This window comes from Cydia pomonella, chromosome 6, assembly GCF_033807575.1.
Source record: "Cydia pomonella isolate Wapato2018A chromosome 6, ilCydPomo1, whole genome shotgun sequence".
NCBI classification, from domain to species: domain Eukaryota; kingdom Metazoa; phylum Arthropoda; class Insecta; order Lepidoptera; family Tortricidae; genus Cydia; species Cydia pomonella.
The window spans coordinates 4,214,083-4,239,765 of NC_084708.1; the positions used below are offsets into that span (position 1 = coordinate 4,214,083).

The window sequence follows — 25,683 nt, forward strand, 5'->3', positions numbered from 1 at the left end:
TACTTTTTTTTCCAGATTTGCAATACAAAGAAAAACATTTTTAGGATGCCGTACCCAAAGGGTTAAACGGGACCCTATTACTGAGACTCCGCTGTCCGACCGTCCGTCCGTCCGTCCGACTGTCACCATGCTGTATCTCATGAACCGTGATAGTTAGCCAGTTGAAATTTCTACAGATTATGTATCTCTGTTGCCGCTATAACAACAAATACTAAAAACAGAATAAAATAAATATTTCTTTCCCATCTCGAGGTTCTCATCCAATCACAGAAGATAAGCAACGTCGGGCGGAGTCAGTACTTTGAGGGGTGACCGTTTTTATCGATAATGGTACAGAACCCTTCCTGTGCGAGTCCAACTCGCACCTGGCCGGTTTTTATTTATAAAAGCTAAACCTATAATATATTATGCTGAAGCGATTGACATCAAAATCAAAGTGATTGGTTAAGATTTAGTTAGTGGAAGACGTCTTCCCGAAAAGGACTTTCATAGAAAAAGTAACGTTATTTTGATAGGATCGCAAAGCTATCCTTCCCTCTTAAAAAGTGATACGTAGATGCCTGAACTTTTTCGTCTGCGACATGGCTCACAATGTCACTTGTGCTAGCCCCACATAAAATTACATATAAATAGGCCAAGCAGACTTAACACAAAACCCTACATCAATAAAGCACTTTATTTACTAATTCAATTCAAATTTCAATAACAATGAGTAAAATTGAGCAAGACTTTTTTTAGCCAAAATAAATGTGTTCTCACTTTTTATTTGGGAATTTGTGTTTTTTTTTTCGTTTGACCTTTATAGAGAAAAAATGTGTCAAAAAAAGTATTGTTGATAGTTGATTGTTTATGGAAAGATGTTTAAAAAAAATGATTTGACATAAGGGACACTTTTTTTCTTGATAAGATGGAATGAGCTTGTAGGCCTTGTGGTTCTAAGTAAAAACATGAAAAAAATGTCAATGCGCAAAAAAAAAATGTTGCGTTTGGTTACAGTTTACGTCGTTAGAGGACGACCGGTTCTTCATACTAAACGTAGTCTCCATTTTCCTCTTTGGATATTGACATTAAAGATAGTTTTACAAAATTAGATGTGTATTATGCGAAAACAAAATCATTTTTTCAAAAGCTCCTAACATTAATATTATTATTTACATACATATAATACCCCGGGAGGAAAACGGGGACTACATTTGTATGGAGCGGTCGTCCACTAGCGTCTTAATTATCACGTTTTGTGCGAGGCTAGACCAGTGTGGGGAAACTGCAGCGTTCGGACGTTCTCGGCTCCGTTCGGCTCAGTGTTGCTACGCAATTATTAGGATTAGCAGAACTGGACGTCCCCACAATTAGACCACAATTAGAATAATGAGTTACATTTTGACAACCCTAAATAGCCGAAAGGGATAGTGTCATACATAAGAAAGGGACAAAATGATTCGTCCCTGAATCGTTGTCAAACAACGGTTTTGTAGGAAGTTTCCTTTCTGTACGGTAGTACTTACCATTATTTATTACGTGTAGACTTGGTATGTACGTTGAAGAGCTCACTCCTGTTTTAATTTTATTTTATAATTGGTAACAAAATTACTGTTTATAATCGAAGGTCAAAGTTATCAGCCAACATCGAAAATAGCATCTAACTAATATATTTTGACCTCCGAAAGCTATCTGTCCCAATGGATACTTGGGTCTGGACGAATGTAATACCCCTTGTAATGTAAACAACGTATGCTCCGTGCTAAACAACTATGAATCCATCACGCGGCAAAATACTAATATTATAGGTTGGCGTCATCGCTTAGAATCTAGGTTTTTTGCAACCTTTGACTCTGTACTTAATTATTTCCGACAACGAATCATCAATTGTCATATAGTAGTCAATGTATTAAATATCGACACGGACAAACTACCAAAAATATGTACACACTTCCCTAATATATGGGCACTAAGGTTGTGTATACATACTTTTGGCATTACGCCCGTGTCGATATTTAATTCGTTGTTCGTTGACGTTGCCTTATAAATAAACTTAATAGTTATAAAATGACAAAATCGTGTTCAAAAGTCTTCGAATGCAGTTTTAATTTTAACCAGTGTTGGTCGAACGTTAATTGCAATTGACAATTAACCATTATAAATTGAACCATAAACCGTAACTGACGGTTACAGTTTACGGTTCAATTGGTAGGTAATGGTTAATGGTCAATTTCGTTAACGTCTCGGCCAACACTGATTTTTTAACCCTCTAAAGTGCGGAATAAAATTACATATGAACCGTTATGATAAACTTTTATGAATTGAAGTTGATTTTATTTCCGTAGTCTTCTCAACATATTACCTGATAGAACATTGGATTTAAACTGTTAAAACCCAATTCATTTTTAAAGTGTCCAATTAAAAAAAATCGTGACACTACAATACCTTGGTGTTGTGTAGTAAATACATATTCATGAGAGTAACTATTATAGGTAAACGTTATTAAATATGCATGTCACGTTATTTTATGACTCAGAGCTTATTACCTAGCGGTCATGACACTGCCTACGATAATTAAGCTATCTAATCGTCCTGGGTTCAAATCACGGTAAGAACAATTATTTGTGTCATGGGTATCTTTATATACGTAAATACATATCGAACTACACCAGTAGGGCTAAGATGGTCGGCTCTTTATCATTTGTCACCATGCCTCTCACGTTCTAACAAGTATGTAAGTGCGAAAGTGACGGGCATAGTGACAAGTGATAAAAATGGAACCATACTGCCACCGCTGTAGGGGTTGACATTCGGTTTGACGGCGTGTTAATTCTTTTAAGATTTGGTTTGGCACAGATTTCAAACGCAGGCTCTGAATTTCTGACGAATTCAGCTCGTCTGTGGTCTATAGTACAAGCCATTATATTCACCAGGGCACAGTGGGTTAATGTAAACTTTAAAAAAATCTATCGGTATTGAAATTATATCTTACCATGAAATGTTACTTCTGACTGATAGATAAAAAATAAGGGTTCCGTTTTTTGCCATTTGGCTACGGAACCCTAAAAACTTAGAAAGCCTGTTTTATTGTTTACTACATGATTCTACATAAAACAAAACAACTTAGTGATCATGACGTAAATACAGACAAAAACACCCGAAGCTCTCGACCGGGCCAAATTGGGTTTTGCCCGCAAATAATAAAAATATGTAACAAAAAACTTTATGTTACTGTATTGCAGGATTCCGCGAATTCAACTCGCATATCTTCAATTTTATTAAGGCTGTGATTTACTTATTATACAAATTTAACTGCGTAAGTACCTACTTTTTACACTATTTGTAGGAACTGTTAGTGATGTGCCATTACCATTACTTCCGATATTCTCGGAAATGTTGCTGGCAATATTCCCGGTATTTTTTAAAATAATCTTACATAAACTTACAATATTTTGTAACAAATGGCATAGAAATTTTTGTATGCATGTAACGTGTAACCTATGGACAAGATACTGTCAAAACTTAATCCCTTTAATTTAAAAATTTGCATCTGCTTAAAGTGAGCGTATAATCGCTTGGTTGTCGAAAAAATCCATTTTTTTATCAATGGCACATCAATATACCTAAAACATAAAACATATTATTATTAAGGTAGGGCACTCAAGGTCTATTAACACATTGCTTATTATTACATTATTTTTTGTATAAGACTGTTTGTTGCCTAAATAAATAAAAAAAAAAAAATATATATATATATGTCCATATTTCATTTTGAGATAAACATATCTCAGAATCAAAACACTGAATCACTTAGTGTAACATCGACACTTAGCCTTTAAGGTGCATCATACACGAGCAGTATTTATCAGAAATTCAGCGCCTCAGCCTGGCGTACCGAGAAAATCGAAATTTCGTTATCTGCCTCTGAATCTCTATGGTCAATAAATTCAGATATTGACACAGAAAAAAGTCACTTGGATGGAATATCAGAATTTATTCCGTGACCATAAAGATCTGGGGTGCCTCCAGGGGGGAGGAAAATTCGTTTGGGGGAAAAAGAGGTCGAATTTTGTATGGGGAATCACTAAAAAAGGAGATTGATACGTATTTCTGGATTTTTAATAGAAAATCACCCCCAACCCTTTAAATTAAGGGATAGAAGATTGTCATTAGCAACTTACAAAAAGAAGTGAAATCCCATCAAAAACATTTTCATGTAAAATGTTGCCAGATCTCTTGTAGAGCCAAGCTTCTAACTCTACAAGCCCTAACTTCACAAACTAGCTTAGTCAAAATATGTGGCTTGGCTGTTTCGCTACCATCACATGGGCGTAACGTGAAAAATGTATTCACTTCGTTACTTTTCTGTTATAATAATAGTTGTTGTAGTAATGAAACGGCCAAGTCACATATTTGACTAAGGTCTAAACTTTGCGAAGTTAGGGCTTGTAGAGTTAAGCTTGGCTCTACAAGAGATCTGATAACTTTATGACAGTGCGAGCCTTATGGTTCTTGTTGGGAACATTTTACATGAGAATGTTTTTGATGGAATGGGATGGGATTTAGTTATTCAGTTATCGTTCATCTCACCCGCGCCAATACATGTACAGACAAGTAGGAGAGAAATGCACGATAACGAAATAACATGATTCAAATATCATTCTGATGTCAGTGTACGTCCGAATTGGTTGGTCAGGCTCTGGATTTTTGATAAATTTAGATCGTGTACGGATTAAGATTCAGATAAGATTAAATTCAGATCATCGTACACAGAGCATCGTATTTTGCATTGCAACTTTACCGCTGTTAATCCACATATTTTTTGTTTGGAACTAGGCTCCGCAGACGGCGCACATTACGCTAAAAATTGACCACGGCCACGAAACCCTAAAACTAAGCTGAGTTATCAATTAAATTAACATCAAGTGGATTAAGAGCCGGGTAAATAATTACGGTAACGTATAAATTCGTATAAAAAGGACCGCCTCGCTTAGAAACAGTGATTATCAAAAATGAAGCTTCTAGTAGTGTTACTCGTGATATTTGCGTTGACAATATGTCTCTGCGAGAGTGCTCCCCTAAATTCAGGTTTGATAATTAAAATCTTAAAATGTATACATTTTTATTAAAGTTAGGTAAAATCTGAAGTCTTGAAAATCTTAAAATATATACATTTTTATTAAAGTTAGGTACCTAAGTTTGATCTCACCTTTCCTTTTGCAAATTTCTAGAGAAGTTTGGAAGTTTAATACTCCAAAGTTTTGATACAAGCCATTACATTACGTTTCAATATTAAACGAATACAACGTTAAATGTGCTTATGCCTTGCTAACTTACCGACAGAATCGACATGTATTTGTTTTTTCAAAGTGGTTTCAACAAGATGGGTTTTGATTTTAAATATTTTTCTGCATTACGACAAACTGTTTGTTCAAAAGGGCTTTCAAAAGGGGGTTTATCTGCCTACTGTATTTTTTCAAATAAAGTTTTGTTTTTCAGATCAGACGATTAGAGAAAAACGCCATTTTAAACGATATGGCGGTGGTGTAAAGAAAATAGTGATCATCAAAAGTTACGGGGGTGGATACGGTGGACATGGGGGTGGCTTAGGGTATGGCGGCGGCGGTGGCTATGGAGGCGGCGGTGGCTATGGAGGCGGCGGTGGTTTCGGGGGTGGGGGCGGTTACGGGGGCGGGGGCGGTTACGGGGGCGGTTATGGGGGAGGAGGTGGGTTTGGAGGCGGCGGAGGAGGCGGGGGCGGGGGCGGTGGCGGCGGTGGTTACGGAGGTGGCTACGGAGGCGGATTTGGATTCGGAGGCGGGGGTGGATTCGGAAAGAAATGATAAACACGCTGCCATGAAAGTTAGCAAGTTTGAAAACCTACAGGTTAGTAGAATACGAAACTATGATAACTAATAGGGAATTTTTAACATGTAATATTCCTATTTATGTATTTTCCTAGCTAAGGTATTCATTAATTAAGAGGAAAGGGGACGATCGATTCTCCATACAAACGTAGTCCTCATTTTCCTCTCCTGCAGATTTAGGAGCATTTAAAACGTTATATGAAACCTTCTTTTCGCTCCTAACTTTTATAATAACTAAAAATACGAAAAAAATTAAGCTATGATTAAAATGCATCAAACTGTGTAAAATATTTTCAATAATATTAATATCCAGAGAAGAAATTTATGGGGACTACATTCGTATGGAAAGGCAGTTTCGGGGCGGTCGTCCCCTTTCGTCTTAGGTAGTTTAGATGTTGTGCAATAATTGAGTCACCGAGAAAACTTAAAAAAACAAGCTGCAATTTCTAAAATGAAAACTATACATATATCTAAAAAAAAATTGAAGGTTGAGGGAGGCGATGGCTGAGATACGCGTCATACTCGTGAACGGGTGCTGTTTGTGGAGACCGGGCTGTTTAAGCTTACACGAGCTACATGTGTTATGTTATAAGTATGTAACTTTACTCTTGAGTGAGACACTTCATTCGGTTCTTGTCTGTTTGTCTGATTTAATCTTGTCTTTTAATTATTTATATAAGAATTCAAGTCTTGGGGATCATCATTACATCTCTAAGGATAATTTGATGATAGTTTTTTTTTTTTTTAATATACCTATTTATAGTATTTATATTTTCTCTGACATATAGACACTATACATTTCTAATAAAGTATCCAATATTTCATTGATTCCATTATTTGTAATTGTATTTTTTAATTTTTGATTATTTTTATTGCTTATAAAAATTTGACATGCAAAAGTGAACCTGTAGTGCCTATTTGAGTTTGAGTTTTAAATTTATATAAAAATTTAATTACCTAACAAAACACAGTAAAATCATATTGCATATATTTTTAAAGAGTCTTAACGGAACTGTCATAGGGACCATCTTTCGATACGATACGAGAGGTATAGGCATATACATGGAACCTGGCAGCCCTGTGAGAAAACTATAATCCTAAAACTTGCAACGAAAACTATGACCTTACATTTGTTGCAGGCGTCAAGATTTACTTTCAAGAGATGCAGAGAATTAAGATAAATGTACATCCAGAGGCAAAGTTGATGTACCTATACAGAAGTTACCAAATAAATATATTTCTTAGGTATTATTGTTTTATTCACTACCTATCAAAATTAGAAAATAATTTGTAAAAGCCCGTGGAAATAAACTACATGAGTCATTTTTTTTGTTATAGATTTTCTCTTTCCGTCAGTTTTTGATAAAAATTGGAGGACAGACAGTTCCCTGTCCTGTACGATATAAGCACAATGTTACCGTATGTCCTACAAAGTCATTTACTGAGTAACGAAAACGTATGGAATTTTCGTACGGAAATACGGAAAACTACATACATTTTATATGTCCCATTTTAGCCAAAATCAGGAGGAGAAATTGTATCCAAATGTATGTCATTTTTTAGGGTTCTGTAGCCAAATGGCAAAAAACGGAACCCTTATAGATTCGTCATGTCCGTCTGTCTGTCCGATTATGTCACAGCCACTTTTTTCCGAAACTATAGGAGCTATGCTGTTCAAACTTAGTAAGTAGATGTATTCTATGAACCGCATTAAGATTTTTACACAAAAATAGAAAAAAAAACAATAATTTTTGGTGGTTCCCCATACTTAGAACTGAAACTCAAAAAATCTTTTTTCATCAAACCCATACGTGTGGGGTATCTATGGATAGGTCTTCAAAAATGATATTGAGGTTTCTAATATCATTTTTTTTCTAAACTGAATAGTTGGCGCGAGAGACACTTCCAAAGTGGTAAAATGTGTCCCCCCCCCCCCTTTAACTTCTAAAATAACAGAAAAAAAATCTAAAAAAAATATATGATATACATTACCATGCAAACTTCCACCGGAAATTGGTTTGAACGAGATCTAGTAAGTAGTTTTTTTTTTATACGTCATAAATGGTACGGAACCCTTCATGGGCGAGTCCGACTCGCACTTGGCCGCTTTTTAATGTTTATCTCAATAGAGTAACACCTTGTATGACGCATCAGGCATGAATTATACTTTGACAACTAAACCCACTTACCTCATTTGTTCAACTACAAATTACATATTTGATGACAATCGTACATCGACAAACGTCGGTCAAAAAAGAAAAAAGCGGCCAAGTGCGAGTCGGACTCGCCCATGAGGGTTCCGTACCATTTAAGACGTATTACAAAAAACTACTTACTAAATCTCGTTCAAACCAATTTTCTGTGGAAGCTTGCATGGTAATGTATATCATATATTTTTAGATTTTTCATTCTGTTATTTTAGAAGTTACAGGGGGGGGACACACATTTTTTCACTTTGGAAGTGTCTCTCGCGCAAACTATTCAGTTTAGAAAAAAATTATATTTGGAACCTAAATATCATTTTTGAAGACCTATCCATAGATACCCCACACGTATGGGTTTGATGAAAAGATTTTTTGAGTTTCAGTTCTAAGTATGGGGAATCGCCAAAATTTATTGTTTTTTATTCTATTTTTGTGGAATCAATCTCTGATCAAGATGAAAATCGATATCTGAAGATCCTAGAGGACCTTTATAATGAATATGAGGTCAAAATTAAACTCGGATCCTCAGATATGGATTTTCACCTTGATCGGATGAAAAATTCTAAAATTCAACCCGTGGCATTTTTTTTTTAATTTGATCTCAAATTCGTAAATAAAAGGCCTCTCGGATCCTCAGATATCGGTTTTCATCTTGATCAGAGTATAATCCAAAATTCCAAATGCCAGCTGTATTTTTCCAATTTTGACCTATCAAATTTACATTAATTTACATCTGACATATTTCTGTGCCACCTAACTAAACGTCGCAGGTGCCCTATAAGATTAACGACATAATGTATTAATTGATTCGAAGGCTTAATTGCCTTTAAACACGTGCGATAAACGAACAAAAAATAAGCCTTTAAAATAAAATAATAAATTATCATACAAAAATATTGCATTTAAAACTAGTCTATATTGCATGAAACCGTCTACCTAGAGCTCGTTCCCATTGACATGTATTTTCAAGTGACAACGCTACAGCCAATCACAGCGCCTCATTTTATAATAGACCAATCGTAGTTCGGGTGGGTTAAATTGGCTAATCATGGTCAAATGAAGTTTCGTCGAAGAAAACAATTTAAGACCAGAACTTTGGCGAGTTGCAATTGGTCCGTTATTAGTATTGTGTGTTTTAATAGTGGGGCCACTTTTACGCTGATATTTTGTTTGACGTTAGTCTTCTATGTTTTTTTCGTTCGCTGTTTGATGAAAAAAAATTTTTTTTTTAATTTTATTACGTATTAAAAAAAACTACCTACTAGATCTCGTTCAAACCAATTTTCGGTGGAAGATTGCATGGCAATGTATATCATATGCCGATGCCAATACGGAGTATTTTATAAGGCCGTGTAGCCGGCTAACTAAAGCGGTAGAAAATGAAAACAGGTTCTTATAGTAAAAAAATATAATAGTAAAAATATGTACAATAAAATAAACTAATATCCGTCAGTATGCGAGTCTACTCTAAACCAATAAAATATTGTCACTAGCCTTAACGTTCTTGAATCTTCGTCGAGCCGAACGATGAATCCCGGCAGCAGGTGCTACTGCGGGCTACACGGGCTCACCAGGCGCAAGCAGATGAAAACTTCAGCAGCGATCATCAAGAAAATAAGTATTTTCCATTTTAAACGAGAAGAAAGGGCTGCGTTAGGGGCAGCCCATTAAGTTAGAAGTAATTTTCTATAACAATACAGCGTTCAAGCTGGAATAACATTAAATAAATGTAATTTGAGTTGTGCGATTCGGCTTCAAATTGTGGAGAAAATTTCCCCCTAAAAAACAAAAGACGAGCGAAAGAGCATATTTTTTTATTACCGGCCAGTGCGCGCGGTGACTGCACCATGCAGGTTTGCCATGTTACAGCCGTCCAGCCTCTTCCCGTCCGTGCGGCTGAGACCCGGTGGCTCCAAAATACAGGGCACGTTTTCCGAAATCATACCATGCCACACAATCTCATTAATAGAGTGTTGCCTCGGAAAACAACCAGCGCATCGCCGACAACTCAGGCAACCCGTTTTCCACCACCCGCAGCCACGGCGGTGAGGCTCGCATACTTTTGCTTTTGCCCCCAATCCGGTTGCTTGCTACACACACACACACACACACGGTTGCCACAGCTATTCTCGGCGAGTCAGTATCCAGCTGAGGTGAGGGCAATGAGGGGCAAAAATATATTTAATATACATCAAATGATGTAAATATATTTTTTATATTGAGAAGCGGTCGTCTTCTTTCCACTTAAAATAGGACTGCAAAAAATCATAGGTCCATGCAAAAAACGTTACATTTCCTACAGACATACAAACTATGATTCATAGGACGCAAATATACTTAAAATCCAGTTTATCACACGTTTTTGTTGCATTAAACATTAAAAAAAATCTAACCTTGCTATTCGCTAAATGTTAATTTGCAATTATAAAATGAACTGTGTACGTTTTGCGAATTTGTTTAAGGAAAATGCTACCGTGTGTTTCGGGGAATCACATGTCTGCCTGCTTCGATACCATCTCCTTCTTATTGTTCTTTTTTATCAGGAAGCTTATTTACAAATAAATTGTAAACACTTACAGGCGCTTTTAAGAATAAAACTATTTGATACGAAGCAAAGTGTACTGTCTGTATGAATTTTACTTCCCTGTAATCTCAGAAAATGCTCTGGGTTAGTTTCCCAACCTTTATGACCGACATAAATTCGACCATCTCCTATAAATTAAGTCCTAAGTGATTTTCCAGTTTCCGTGTCTTAGGAGAATATCATCATCATACTGTCCTGGCCGGTTTCGACCACGGCGACTGTTAATAGTACTAGTTAAAGGTGGCTGAAGTGCCACCTGCGGAGATGTGACATGAACCATCGCACTGGGACACTTCGGCACAAGATCGGCTGAAGTGGAGGCAAACAGTGAGGACTAAAGTGGAAGCCTTCGAAGAGTGGGAGAATATACTTATATACAGATTAAACACATAGCGCTCCTTTTTTCGCTTTTTTTTTAATACTACGTCGGTGGCAAACAAGTATATGGCCCGTATGATGGTAAGCAGTTACCATAGCCTATGGATACCTCCATCTCCAGAGCTGTTACATGCGCGTTGCCGACCCTAACACCCCGCACCCTCGTTGAGCTCTGGCAACCTTATACTCACCGGCACGAACACAACACTATGAGTAGGCCCACCGCAGTCTGGTAAAAAGAAACGAATGCTACGAGAATGCTATTAGGTACCTCCTCTAAAAAAGAGTAGGCCACTTATTGCATAGCTATAGTCGTTTTTTTTTTATATCAGAAATGTAAAACCTAAAAAGTAGTGGCAACATTTTTCCTCCATAATTAAATCTGAGTAAAGCCTGACTATGCGCCATATAGCGGAATTTCATTGGAACTAAATTTTTCATACTAAACTGAACTGTTACCCTATACATGAGAATAACAGCGCCCTCTTGACAATGATCATATATTTCTGGTTGGGCTTTAACTATGCGCTGAATAATATAGTTGTGTTTACATATAATTGTACCGCAATATTAGATAACATACAAAACCTAGAATTTCGGGATACTTTTGAGGTTAGAAAGATTCCAAACTTAAACAAAACGGGGTATATCTACCCTGTAAGTATAGATTAGTATGTATTATATCCCGGGGACCTACCGTGAAACACGACCATCGAAATTTCGTGCCTGTCTATTTAATAACTCTTGCTCATTCGAGCGATAGAGAGGCAAACAACGAAGTTTCGATTTCGTGTTTCGCGGTAGGCCCTCAGTTTTGTTATTCAGGCTTTAACTATAAATAATATAAATAGTTAAAAAAAACTTAGAAAGCCTGTTTACTACATGGCTTTACCTAAAACAAAACAAAACAACTTATTGATCTTGACGTAAATACGGAAAAAAAACATCCGAAGCTCTTGACCGGGGCGCATTGGGTTTGCCCGCAAAGGATAAAGATATTTAACAAAAATCGTTATATTATTTTATTGCAGGATTCCGCGAATTTAACTTGCATATCTTGAATTTTATTAAGGCTGTGATTTTCTTATTATACAAACTTAACTACGTACCTAAGTACAGGACTAAAACTTTTTGCACTAATCGTAGGAACTTTTAGTGATATGCCATTACTAATTTCGATACCCGGAATTACCACTTCCGATATTCTCGGAAACGTTGCCGGCAACATTTCCGGTATTATTTTTAAATAATCTTCCATAAACTTGCAATATTTTTAACGAATGGCATAGGCATTTGTGTTTATGCAATATATGCATATGTTATTTGGTAATTTCAATAATAACAATTTCAAACAATTCAATGCGAAATATTTATACAAAAACGTCTTTAAAACATTATGAACGTGTAGGAAATGGGCAAGAAGCTCAAAATTGTCCATTTCCTTTATTTAAAAATTCTGTAGTATCGCTTGCAGCAGATATGCTTAATAAAAAAATAGCTTAAAAGTATGTCAAGTCTTAAAGTGAGCGGATAATCGCTCGGTTGTCGAAAAATAGGTACCCAATTTTCTAAATCAATGGCACATCGATATGAGCAGATTTTCTTTTGAGAACGCACTCGTATCTCAGATTTCTCAGAACACTGAATCACCTAGTGTTGGCTCGACACTAGTCTTTAAGGCGCACCACACACGAGTTGAATTCGTCAGAAATTCAAAGCCTACCGAGAAAATCGAAAGACCTCTGAATAAATTCAGATATTGCACAGAAAAAAAATAACTTGATTGGAATATCAGAATTTATTCCGTGATCATGAGATTAACAAGCCCATTCGAACGTACACTGACAGCGGAAAAATATTGAATCATGCTATTTAGTTATCGTGCGTCTCGCTCGCGCCAATACATGTACAGACAAGTACGAGAGAAATGAGAAATGCACGATATCGAAATAACATGATTAAAATATTCTGATGTCCGTGTACGTTTGAATTGGCTGATCCGGCTCTGAATTTCTGATAAATTCAGCTCGTGTAATATGGATTAAGATTCAGATAAGATTCAGTTCAGATCATCGTACAGAGGGAATTTTGTATTGCAACCTTACCGCTGCTTATTCACATATTTTTTGTCTGGGACTAGGCCCCGCAGACGGCGTAGGTATATTACGCTAAAAATTGACCACGATCACGATACCCTAAAACTAAAACATTAATCCAAAATAGAGCAAAGTTATAAATAAAATAAACATCAAGTGGATTAAGAACCTGGTAAATCACCTTATGGAAACGTATAAAATCCTATAAAAAGAACCGCTTCGCTTAGAAACAGTGATTATCTAAAATGAAGCTACTGGTAGTGTTACTCGTGATATTTGCGTTGACAATATGTCTCTGCGAGAGTGCTCCCCTAAATTCAGGTTTGAACATTAAAATCTTTAAATTTATAACATGTTATTAAAGTTAGGTGAAATCTGAAGCACCTAAGTTTGATCTTGTCTTTCCTTTTGCAAATATACAGGATGATAATCCAAAGCGGTCAGTATGGAGAAGTCAGAAACTATTAGAGATAGCCACCTCTGTTCTTAGGAAACATGACTTCTATTTTAAATTTAATAATAATACATCTGTTCTTAGGAAACATGGCTTCGATTTTAAATTTAATAATAATGACATTCAATCTTTTTTAGGGTTCCGTAGTCAACTAGGAACCCTTATAGTTTCGCCATGTCCGTCTGTCTGTCTGTCTGTCTGTCCGGGGCTTTGCTCCGTGGTCGTTAGTGCTACAAAGCTGAAATTCGGCATGGATATATAAATCAAAAAAGCCGAGAAAGTCGTACAATAAAATCTAAAAATTTAATTTTTTGAGGGTACCTCCCCTACACGTAAAGTGGGGATGAATTTTTTTTTCTGCTTCAACCCTACAGTGTGGGGTATCGTTGGAAAGGGCTTTCAAAACTAAACGGGGTCTTCAACAAACATTTTTTGATAAAGTTAATATATTCGGAGATAATCGCTCCGAAAGAAAAAAAAATATGTGTCCCCCCCCTCTAACTTTTGAACCATAGGTCCAAAAATATGAAAAAAATCATGGAAGTAGAGCTTAAAAAAGACTTTAAATGAAAACTGTAGCGGACATGATCAGTTTAGCTGTTTTTGAGTTATCGCAAAAAGTTTCCCCTTCATAGTAAAAAGACTTTAATTAGGTACTGATTATGCAAATTTGCCTATTTGTTTAACTCGCGTGAAAGGTACCGTTTCATCCCTTGGTTAACAATTTACTTTGAGCTCCAGTTTAGCTTATTGTGACGGAAGAGTAACTACGGAACCCTACACTGAGCGTGGCCCGACATGCTCTTGGCCGGTTTTATATACTTTCTGGATCAATTATGCAAACAAATACTATTCACACGCGATTACATAAAGATTGACCAGGTTCGATTCCCGGTTATGTATGAAAGATTTAAAAAAATGTAATGTCATTATTATTAAATTTAAAATCGAAGCAATGTTTCCTAAGCACAGATGTGGCTATCGCGCATAGTTTCCGATTTCTCCATACTGACCGTTTTGGATTGATCACCCTCTGTATAGAGAAGTTAAGAAGTTTAATAATCCAATGTTTTGGTACAACTACAAGGCAACACTTTAAATTTTTTAATGTTAAATTACGTTTATGTGCCGATGCCCTGCTAACTTACCGACTGAATCGACGTGTTTTTGTTTTTCAATGAGGTTTCAACCCATCTTAGTTTCGATTTTAAGTATATCTTTTTTCTGCATTATGACGAACCTTTTGTTTTAAAGGAATGGATTTCAACTAACATTTTGTTTTTCAGATCGGACAATTAGAGAAAAACGCAGTTATGGCGGTGGTGTAAAGAAAATAGTGATCATCGAAAATTACGGGGGTGGATATGGTGGACATGGGGGTGGCTTGGGATATGGCGGTGGCGGTGGCTATGGAGGCGGCGGTGGTTTCGGGGGTGGGGGTGGTTACGGGGGCGGTTATGGGGGCGGGGGTGGGTTTGGAGGCGGCGGCGGTTACGGGGGAGGGGGTGGAGGCGGGGGCGGTGGCGGGGGTGGTTATGGAGGAGGTTACGGAGGCGGATTTGGATTCGGAGGCGGAGGTGGATTCAGAAAGAAATAATAAACACGCTGCCAAGTTTGTTAACATACAGGTTAGTAGACAATTTCTAAAGTTATACAGAACTATGATAACGAATAAGGAATTTTTATCATGTTGCTAAATAGCAAAGATAAATATCTACACACATATCATAAACCTTGTATGATGCCTTAAAAATCCGTAAATAATGGCTAACATTAAGATAAACTGTTTTGTTGCAACGATTTTTTTTTATCTGCGTAAATGTTGTTATTGCTTCATAACTACATCAAAATCGATTTGGTAATAACATTCAAATTTCGAACATCTCTGAAAAACAAAGCAATTCGATTCGACCTCTATTCTAATATCAGTCGAGATGCCTTTTTGTTCGACATGAAATGTAAATTGCATACAATTTTGACAAATCGTGTATGTTAGTTTGTATCAAATGATACGGAATAACATACAGCTTATATTGCACAATTTTATTGAATGAACGAATATTGAATGGTACTGAATGGCAGAATAAGTTATGGCTTTAACTTTTTAAGATTGTTTTTGACGTTTTTGATGTGAAGGTTCGATTTGAGTGCTGGTCGATTATTATTTTACTATATTTCCTCGCATGTTTGGAGAAAAGTACTATACCGGGTGTTTCCTGTAACACGAGCAAATAATTAAACCATATATTGTACTCCTAAAACGATATAACTTTTGAATAACAACTTTTAAAAATTATAAAATCTTTAGATTTTATCTTTTTCATACTTTAATATTAATTTCAATGTACGCTGACATCAGTGTGAGGTTGCTTGTCACGCTTTAAACGTTACAAAATTCGCAATACATGGCGTCTTAGAATTAACTTCAATGTTGAAAAAAATTAAAACATAATTTATTTTTGAAAGTTGCTGAACAAATGTGGGTGAGTTTGAGGAGTACAGCCTACAGTTTAATTTATTGCTCCTATTACAGGAAACTCCCGGTTTATGCCTCGGCAGGAACAGCCATTCGTGGATTCGTCTTCTTCGTCTTAGAATTTTTTTAATTTGAGTTTGACCATAACGAAGAACTTTCCGTACTATTTTTGCTACAATAAGGTGAACATTTCCATATTGAAAGATGTGTCCCGGCGACAATCTCGGCGGGACACATCTTTCAAAACATTACATCTTATAACTATATTATTATATTTGAAGTAGACTGATTATTGGTAGTTTAGCACATCAATTACGCAAACACTTGAAATCAAAACTGTGATCTTACATTTGTTGCAGGCGTCAAGATTTACTCTCAACAGATGCAGAAAAGTAAGATAAATGTACACCTAAAAGCAAAGTTGATGTACCTATGAAGAAGTTACCAAATAAATATATTTCTTATATTATTGTTTTATTCACTATCAAAAATATTTGTATAAAACCGAAGAACTCAACGAGGGGGGGGCGGGGTTACGGTCGGCAACGCGCATGTTACTCCTCTGGAGTTGCAGACGTACATAGGCTACGGAGACTGCTTACCATCAGGCGGGCCGTATGCTTGTTTGCCGCCGACGTAGTATAAAAAAAAAAGAAATAAAATACATGAGCCATTTTTTATTTGTTGTCGGTTTTCTTTTTCGACAGATTTTGATAAAAATTGGTGGATAAATAGTCTCCTATTCTGCACAATATAAGTCTAATTTTACTGTGTCCTCCAAAATGTAACAAAACGCAAACTTTGGTACAGAAATAAGGAAAATTACATACATTTTTTATCCCATTTTTGGACTTCTAATTTATTCTGGCCAGAATCAGGAAGAGGAGAAATTTTATCCCAATCAAACTAAAAAAATCGTCAAACAATTAAAATCGGCCTACTGTTTATCTAAATGTATAGAGGTTGACGTGATATAATTTAAGCCGATCTCTCAAACACCTTGTATGGCGAATCAGTGGGCACGAATTATACTTCATCAACTATACCCACTTACCTCATTTGTTTAACTACAATTTGATAACAATGGTACATCAACTGGTCTAAGAGAAAAAAATTTAATATGCGCCCTGTGGTGGCAGAAAGGTTCCAGTTTTATCGCTTGTCACTATCTCGGTCACTTTCGCACTTACATACTTGTTAGAACGTGACAGGCAGGGTTACAGGCGATAAAAATGCGACTGTGCTGCCGCCGCTGGAGTTACATGCATCTAAAATAGACTACAGTAACCGCATACCATCAGGCATAGAGAAATAAGAAGTAATAGAGTGCTCACTCCATACATCAGTTTTGGTACCAAAATGATTATTATATTCGCAGTCGACATCTAGCATTGAGTAGCGGAACTCTCAGTACTGCTACTCGACAATAGATATCGCGACAAACAGAAAGTCTAATAATGCTCAATGATTTTCAGCTAATATTATAACCAGAGTAAGTGTAGGAGTTGAAAATAGAGTTTCGGTTACTAGCAGTACTGAGAGTTCCACTACTCGATGCTAGATGTCGACTGCGTATATAATAAGCATTTTGGTACCAAAACTGATGTATGGAGTGAGCACTCTATTACTTCTTATTTCTCTGTGCATCAGGAAAACCTAAGAAGCCAATTGGCCAATGACTTAAGTACACGTGTTGGGCCGGGTGATGCACGAGTGACTGACATAATTTAGATATCAAATTGAACAAAAATACATCATGCTTAAAAAAAATGTCCAAAGGCCAAGATAAGTTTGGACTTGTAATTTTTATGGATGACCTTTCCTCTTAAAATAAGACTACAAGAAACGTTACATTTTCTACAGACACACTAGGTATGATTCATAAGACGCAAATATACTAAAAATCCTGTTTATCACACCTTTTTGCATTTAACATTAAAAACCTAACCTTGCTATTCGCTAAATGTTAATTTGCAATTATAAAATCAACTGCGTGTACTTATGTTTTGCGAATTTGTTTAAGGAAAATGCTACTGTGTGTTCGGAGAAGCACATGTCTGCGTGCTTCGATACGATCTCCTTGTAATTGTTTTTTTATCAGGAAGCTTGTTTACAAGTAAATTGTAAACACTTATAGGCGCTATTAATAATAAGACTATCTGATACGGAGCAAATGTGTGTACTGTCTGTATGAATTTTACGTCCTAGTAATCTCAAAAGCGCAGAAAAAGCTCTGGCTTAGTTTCCCAAACTATATGACCGACATAAATTCGTCCATCTTCTATAAAGTCCTAAGTGTTTTACCGGTTTCTGTTCAGAGAGAATATATATACTTATATAGTTACAGGTTATACAAATAACGCTCCTTTATTCTCTTCACCATAGTCTGGTAAAAACTAAAAAGAAACGAATGCTACATAATTATTATTATTATTTATTATTTTAAACTTTATTGCACATAAAAAAGAGTACAACAGGCGGACTTAATGCCAATAGGCATTCTCTACCAGTCAACAATAAGGCAAAACAGAGAAACTTCAAGGTGGGTGTAGTGAGAATTAAACAAAAAAAAAAGCGGCCAAGTGCGAGTCGGACTCGCGCATGAAGGGTTCCGTACAATTTAAGACGTATTAAAAAAAAATCTTCTTACTAGATCTTGTTCAACATTTTACCACTTTGGACACACATTTTACCACTTTGGAAGTGTCTCTCGCGCAAACTATTCAGTTTAGAAAAAAATGATATTAGGAACCTAACTATCATTTTTGAAGACCTATCCATACATACCTTACACATATATGTTTGATGAAAAATTTTTTTTTTTAATTTTATGACTTATTAAAAAAAAACTACTCACTAGATCTCGTTCAAAACAATTTTCGGTAAAAGTTTGCATGGTAATGTATATCATATATTTTTTTTAGATTTTTCATTCTGTTATTTTAGAAGTTACAGGGGGGGGGACACACTTTTTTTCACTTTGGAAGGTTCTCTCGCGCAAACTATTCAGTTTAGAAAAAAATGATATTAGAAACATTAATATCATTTTTGAAGACCTATCCATAGATACCCCACACGTATGGCTATGATGAAAAAAAATTTTTTTTTTTAATTTCATGACGTATTAAAAAAAAACTACTTACTAGATCTCGTTCAAACCAATTTTCGGTGGAAGTTTACATGGCAATGTATATCATATATTTTTTTTAGATTTTTCATTCTGTTAGTTTAGAAGTTACGGGGGGGGGACACACTTTTTTTCACTTTGGAAGGTTCTCTCGCGCAAACTATTCAGTTTAGAAAAAAATGATATTAGAAACATTAATATCATTTTTGAAGACCTATCCATAGATACCCCACACGTATGGGTATGATGAAAAATTTTTTTTTTTTTTAATTTCATGACGTATTAAAAAAAAACTACTTACTAGATCTCGTTCAAACCAATTTTCGGTGGAAGTTTACATGGCAATGTATACCATATATTTTTTTTGGATTTTTCATTCTGTTATTTTAGAAGTTACGGGGGGGGGGACACACATTTTACCACTTTGGAAGTGTCTCTCGCGCAAACTATTCATTTTAGAAAAAAAAGATATTAGAAACCTCAATATCATTTTTGAAGACCTATCCATAGATACCCCACACGTATGGGTTTGATGAAAAAAGATTTTTTGAGTTTCAGTTCTAAGTATGGGGAACCCCCAAAATTTATTGTTTTTTTTCTATTTTTGTGTAAACATCCTAATGCGGTTCATAGAATACATCTACTTACCAAGTTTGAACAGTACAGCTCTTATAGTTTCGGAAAAAAGTGGCTGTGACAGAATCGGACAGACAGACGGACATGACGAATCTATAAGGGTTCCGTTTTTTGCCATTTGGCTACGGAACCCTAAAAACCGTAAATTTTAAGCGAAATAATTTTTTTAAATAAATACTATAGTATGTTTCATTATACTTTATGACTATGAGTACATAAATATATACATATATATGGATAAACAAGGATAGATACATACACATACAATTGCACGTGCGTTATGGGTTACGTTTCGAAGTTAACTCGCCAGAGGGAGCGAATTCCAGAGACGGATTGCTTGTACGGTGAAAAGGAAGTGTAAAGGAAGAAGAGAGAAAACCACTATGGTGAGGGATTACCGAGAGTTTAAGAGAGCGGGAGGAACGTAGTTCACAACCCGGGCGAGGGGTTACAAAGCTAAATCTACATTTTAGGTAACTGGGAGCAGAAGGCTCGAACAGTATTGAAAAAAACAAAAAAATAAACGCTGACGAATAGGGAGCCAGTTAAGCTGGCGACGGTAATGAGATATGTGGTCGTACTTGCGCAGACCGAAGATAAAACGTAATAGACAAATTGTACAAAAAATAGGTACGCAGAGATATTAAGCACTACATTTATTAGATATGTATATACGTATTTTTCTATCCTCCTAAAATTGGCGCTTTCCGGCACCGTCGGAAACATAAAGAAAAATAATATACATATCAGTAGAAAAATAGTATACGTATACATTAACCATTACAAATTGAACCGTATACTATAACCGTCCGTTACGATTTATGGTTCAATTTGTAATGGATAATGGTCAATTTCAATGGACGTTGGGCCAACACTGATACCTTAGCCAGTAACTTAGAACGCCTTAGATCACATGTTACATTTCCTTGGTAATATGTTATATAGGTATTTATTATTTTAGTATATGTTTGCCGATGGTTCGCCGTTATATGTATCCCATCAATAATATTTTCATGTAAAATGTTGCCAGATGTGTTGAAGAGCCAGGCTTCTAACTCTACAATGCCTAAGTTCACAAACTGTACACCTTAGTCAAAATACGTGGCTTGGCCGTTGCGCTACCGTCACATGGGCGTAAGGTGAAAAATGTATCCACTATTCTTTATTTTTTATTAGATATACAATAGTTCTTTAGTGACGAAACGGTTAAGCCATATATTTTGATTAACGTCTACAGTTTGTGAAGTTGGGCAGTGTAAAGTTAGAAGCTTGGCTTTACAAGAGATCTGATAATTTTTTGACAGCGCAAGCCTTATGATTTCGTCTTGGCAACATTTTACATGAAAATGTTTTTGATGGGATTTCACTTCTATAAGTAAGTTGCCTATGACAATCTTCCATCCCCTTATTAAAAGGGTTGGGGGTGATTTACTATTCAAAATCCTCAAATACGTATCTGGGGCATCTTTTATACAATCTGCTTTTTACCGATTCCCCATACAAACTTCAACCCTTTTTTCCCCTAACGCCCTTTTGCCTCCCCCTTTTCACCCTTACGGGATTATTATGGGGTTGAAAACTGTTCTATATCCCTCTCCATAACTATCTACATACCAAATTTCAACGAAATCGTTTCAGCGGTTATTGATTCCCCATACAACCCCCCCCCCCCCCCCTTTTCACCCTTAGGGACTAAAAATTCCAAGTTATTTAATTTTTTTATTGTATCTGTACTAATACTATCCTACATACCAAATTTCAGCTTCCTAGGACTTCAGAAAGTACCCTAAGGGTTTTGATGATCGTCAGTGAGTGAGTGAGTCAGTGACAAAATCGGGGTTTTTTAGATATGAACAAAATCTAAAGTATGAAAGCTACCTATGCACTTGAAATTTTGTATGCTTAATAAGTCCATTATTGACATTTTATTCCGAGAATTTTGTTTATCTGGTATAATCCAAACCCAAGTTGTGAGGATTCAAAAAAACGACGAAGCGCTTCGAGAAAAGGTAGGTAGTGCCCTCGCGCTTCCGTTTGCGCGACTTGGCGGGGGCACTGCCATGCCCCAAGATATAATTAATCATAGAGAATAAAAATAGGTTTTGCGTATTTGTTATGTCAATAAAATTGTGTAACAAAAAAGTTGCTGCCCTTGGCCTTGGTGAAGGTATCAGTTATCAAAGAAAAAATGACATGATGCTATTGACGCAGGACGTGGGTGCCAAACTTCAACTCCAACGGTTGGAGTCTAGGCTCTATATATTTTAACCTAACTAGTAGCAAGGATTATTATCAAGTATGAAACATAAATACGTTCAGAACTTTAATAAATATTTTTACACGACTGTCCCAATAATGTAAAAAAAAAAAAAAGTTATTTATGTATTGTATTGTATTTGTTGTGTGTATGTAGTATACGTACCTATTCTGTTCAGGCTTCTAATCAAGGGCTTCGCTTAATTTTTTCGGCAATATTTACGTCAGTTTTTAATATTTTACATTTTCATTTTATCCGGGAATATTACCCGTGAGAATATGGGAATGGTAATATTAGGAACGTCACTAACTACGTACCGAAGTATAGCTTTGCATACAATATCATAGAATTGATTATTATGCAGTTCTATTAGTACTTGATTTATTACTCTAATTAATATGGAAACGTGACAGTTTCATGACGGATCCAACCCAATCAAGATTTATCATGGAAACTAACCACTTGTCCTGAAGATAAAATAAGACAAGCGCGTTCATTTATTTATATTTATTTAGTTACTCGAATATTAATTCAATTAATTTATACTAAATAAAAAAGTATTCGACATGTAATGTCATCATCATACCAGCCTTTTATCGCCCACTGCTGAGCATAGGCCTCTCTTCTAGTACGCCACTTATCCCGGTCCCGAGCCAGTCTCATCCAGAAGTGACCCGCAGTCTTCCGAATGTCGTCCACCCAACGAGCCATGTAATGTACCTAATATTAAGTAAGTAGATAATAATTTTAGTCATTGTAATGGTTAATCAAAACTACTATTGTTGTTTTAAGTAAACATTTGCATGCTTAACCAGCAATATATGTCATTGCACACAAATATCTTTCGAAAGTTCGAATACCACCATACCACCATATTTTTTGCAAATAAAGAATTTTTATTTTTTATTTATTTACCAGTTAACCATAATACAGCGATAAATTGGCTGTTTCATACATTTTGGCTGTCTGACTTTGACATTTTCTATGGGAGAGTAAAAAAAAATTTCGCGAGTTCGGGGTTGGTCCTATAGTAAAATTAGCTCAGTATGACCCCGTAAATGTTTGTATTTAATAGTCTCCATATTTAGCTCCTTGCTCCTGTTGACTTTTGTATGAGTTCGAAATTTCCTGCTACCTAAAGGTTGTCTGGAAGAGATCGCTTTTTAGCGATAAGACCGCCTGTTGTTACCTGGTTCTATTTTCCTTTAAAATTCATTTGTAGTTTTACATGTATGTAAAATGTATAATTGTTGGTGCAATAAAGAATATTTACTTACTTACTTACTTACTTAAATTATTGCCAGCGACTAAATAAACATCCTTTTAACAGTAACTTTTGGGCCATACAATCAAGGTTATCGTTGCAATTGTGGTGCTAGCTCCTTGGGATAAGTGTGTATTGTCACATTGATCACTGCCGTGGACGACCGCTTTTGCTAGTTCCGATTGTCCCCCTGGATATTGACATTACGGGAAAAATAATAACACAATCGATTGTATAGTAACCTATGCCCCCTCGTTTGACTTTTTTCCGTTTTGTAAATATAAAAGTTACCCCTCAAAAAATAAATTCCGTGATACATTTTTAAAAGCTCCTAACTCTTATAATAAAAAATCATATGAAGGGACATACCTATACATCAAACAAGGTATAAACATTTTCCATTATGTCAATAACTAGACAGGAAAATGTGAACTACGTTTGTTTGATGAGATTCGATTTAACTATTTTCAGAATAGCATTACATTATAAATAGTTAAGGTATACCAATTTATAAGAATACATATTTGGGGAAGCGGTTGTCAACTATCCTCCTAATATGAGGCTAGGTACGCGCTATAATTTACTAAGGCATTTAATTGTTACGACAACACACCCATATACTAGGTACTACCAAGAATGAGGCACAAAGGCTAACTCAGTATTGCGCCCAGAGCGAAGCAGTTTTCAACTTTTTGCTACTCCTCAGTAAAAAATAATCATACAATCATAACGCTTGGTTAAGTTGAAATCAAAAAACTATCGCGCGGCTCAACTTATTGTTGATTGAGTTAGAATAATAATACATATATATGTATACGCAGCGGAGGGTTCCGAGTATTTTTTACAAAATGTGGTTTTCCATCACGAAAGTCCTAATGCTTCATTATAAGGCACCTTCTTTAATGGAAAATTACAAATATAGACGGGCAAAGTAGCAATATTTAGAATAGAATATAATTATATTATTCGTAAATACGAAGACGACAAATAACATAATATATCAAAAACTTAGAAAGTATAAAGTCCCACGAAATGGCCTTATCTCAGCATGTTGCTGGTGGCTTCCAGCGCAATTTGGGATTGAATCGATACTCAATTTCAAAAGGACGCTATTAAGCCTTTATTGATTTAAATGGAACACATAGTTTTGTAGTTTTAAGATGGTGGGCGCTTTTATGGATACTTTATGTAGGCATGTTTATGTAAAAATAAATGACTGTGAAGATATGAAGTCACGTAAAGGAAAGTGTGTTTTACCATACTTTCTTTTCGCTAATTTAGTACCCCGAAAATCAGCTGCTTCAGTCGGGTCGGGTCCGACCGGATTACTCCGGACAACCGCTCTCGTGGCTTTACCATATATATCAGTTTCAACTGGAAGAAAATCCATTTCTTTTGTTACGCTCCATTTCAAAACATAAAAAAAATTAACTTACAATTCAAGTGGTATTTGTTTTGTGTGGCGAGCTTTAGGGGAATAATATAAATTAGAGTTTGATAGTTGAAAAGGCAAATAATGTAAACACACACGACAGGTTTTGTTGGCATTTCGCGTTACGATGGTTGTTTTCATTTAAATATTAATAATAAACGTATATGTTGCGAATGCAACTTATTATTGTATAAAAATCAATGCAGTAGCTAAACGCAGCCGTCGGGCTCGGTTAGTATTCGGAGGCTTTTCAAAAGCACCAATAGGAGCGCTCCACATATTTTCTAACGCGGCCAATTAAAGGCACCTAAATTTAAACCACCTTTTGTACTGATCAAATATTGCAAATCACTCTTTCATCATCCTCCATACTATCAACACCCATTTTCTACATTGAACCGTTTTGGCAAGAACCCTTCTAATACAGTACCTTTTGGAAGATTATACTTCACTTTATTATCAATCGAAGTTTTATTTGAGTCGTCGAGATCCTGACCTGCACGGCGGCTACAGTATATTTTACTAGTGTGATTGAGATAAATAAAATATTTAAGTACCTATATAAACTGTTGTTTCAAGTAAAAAAATCATGAATAAGATAACGAAGATATGAAGGTAAATTAGTTTGTTTACCCAAGTTCAAGCTCACGAAACTATACGCTCACACACGTCGGGTTACTCTTTCGTTCTGGATCTACCTGAGAAAGAAGTATTTACATAATAAAACAGACAGACAAATAAGTCCGCATAGAAACCAACAGCTATGAATACTTGTGACTTGTGACTGACATATGAATACGCTTTGAACGGATATATGTACAGATATTCCCATAATGTAATTGGCCTTACTTAATTATTTCGCTTGAATGATTTTTACTTTATTTACGTTTAAATTGCCCAAAACTTAATTTGCAGATCAAATTACGCTA

The 25,683-nt window shown here is 35.8% G+C and overlaps 1 protein-coding gene and 2 long non-coding RNA genes across 3 annotated transcripts; all 3 read left to right on the forward strand.

Annotated features, from left to right (window-relative positions):
- The first annotated feature begins 4,618 nt into the window (after positions 1–4,618).
- On the forward strand, positions 4,619–7,092 carry LOC133518714 (uncharacterized). The gene is made up of 3 exons (XM_061852385.1): positions 4,619–5,067; positions 5,479–5,865; positions 6,986–7,092. The coding sequence occupies exons 1-2, from the start codon at positions 4,992–4,994 to the stop codon at positions 5,820–5,822; spliced, it is 420 nt and encodes a 139-aa protein (XP_061708369.1). The 5' UTR covers positions 4,619–4,991; the 3' UTR covers positions 5,823–5,865; positions 6,986–7,092.
- Positions 7,093–12,758: 5,666 nt separating this feature from the next.
- On the forward strand, positions 12,759–14,896 carry LOC133518716 (uncharacterized). The gene is made up of 2 exons (XR_009799516.1): positions 12,759–13,429; positions 14,849–14,896. It is a non-coding gene; the product is annotated as an uncharacterized LOC133518716 (long non-coding RNA).
- A 185-nt stretch (positions 14,897–15,081) lies between these two features.
- On the forward strand, positions 15,082–16,502 carry LOC133518737 (uncharacterized). Its single transcript, XR_009799520.1, has 2 exons — positions 15,082–15,190; positions 16,398–16,502. It is a non-coding gene; the product is annotated as an uncharacterized LOC133518737 (long non-coding RNA).
- Positions 16,503–25,683: the final 9,181 nt, after the last annotated feature.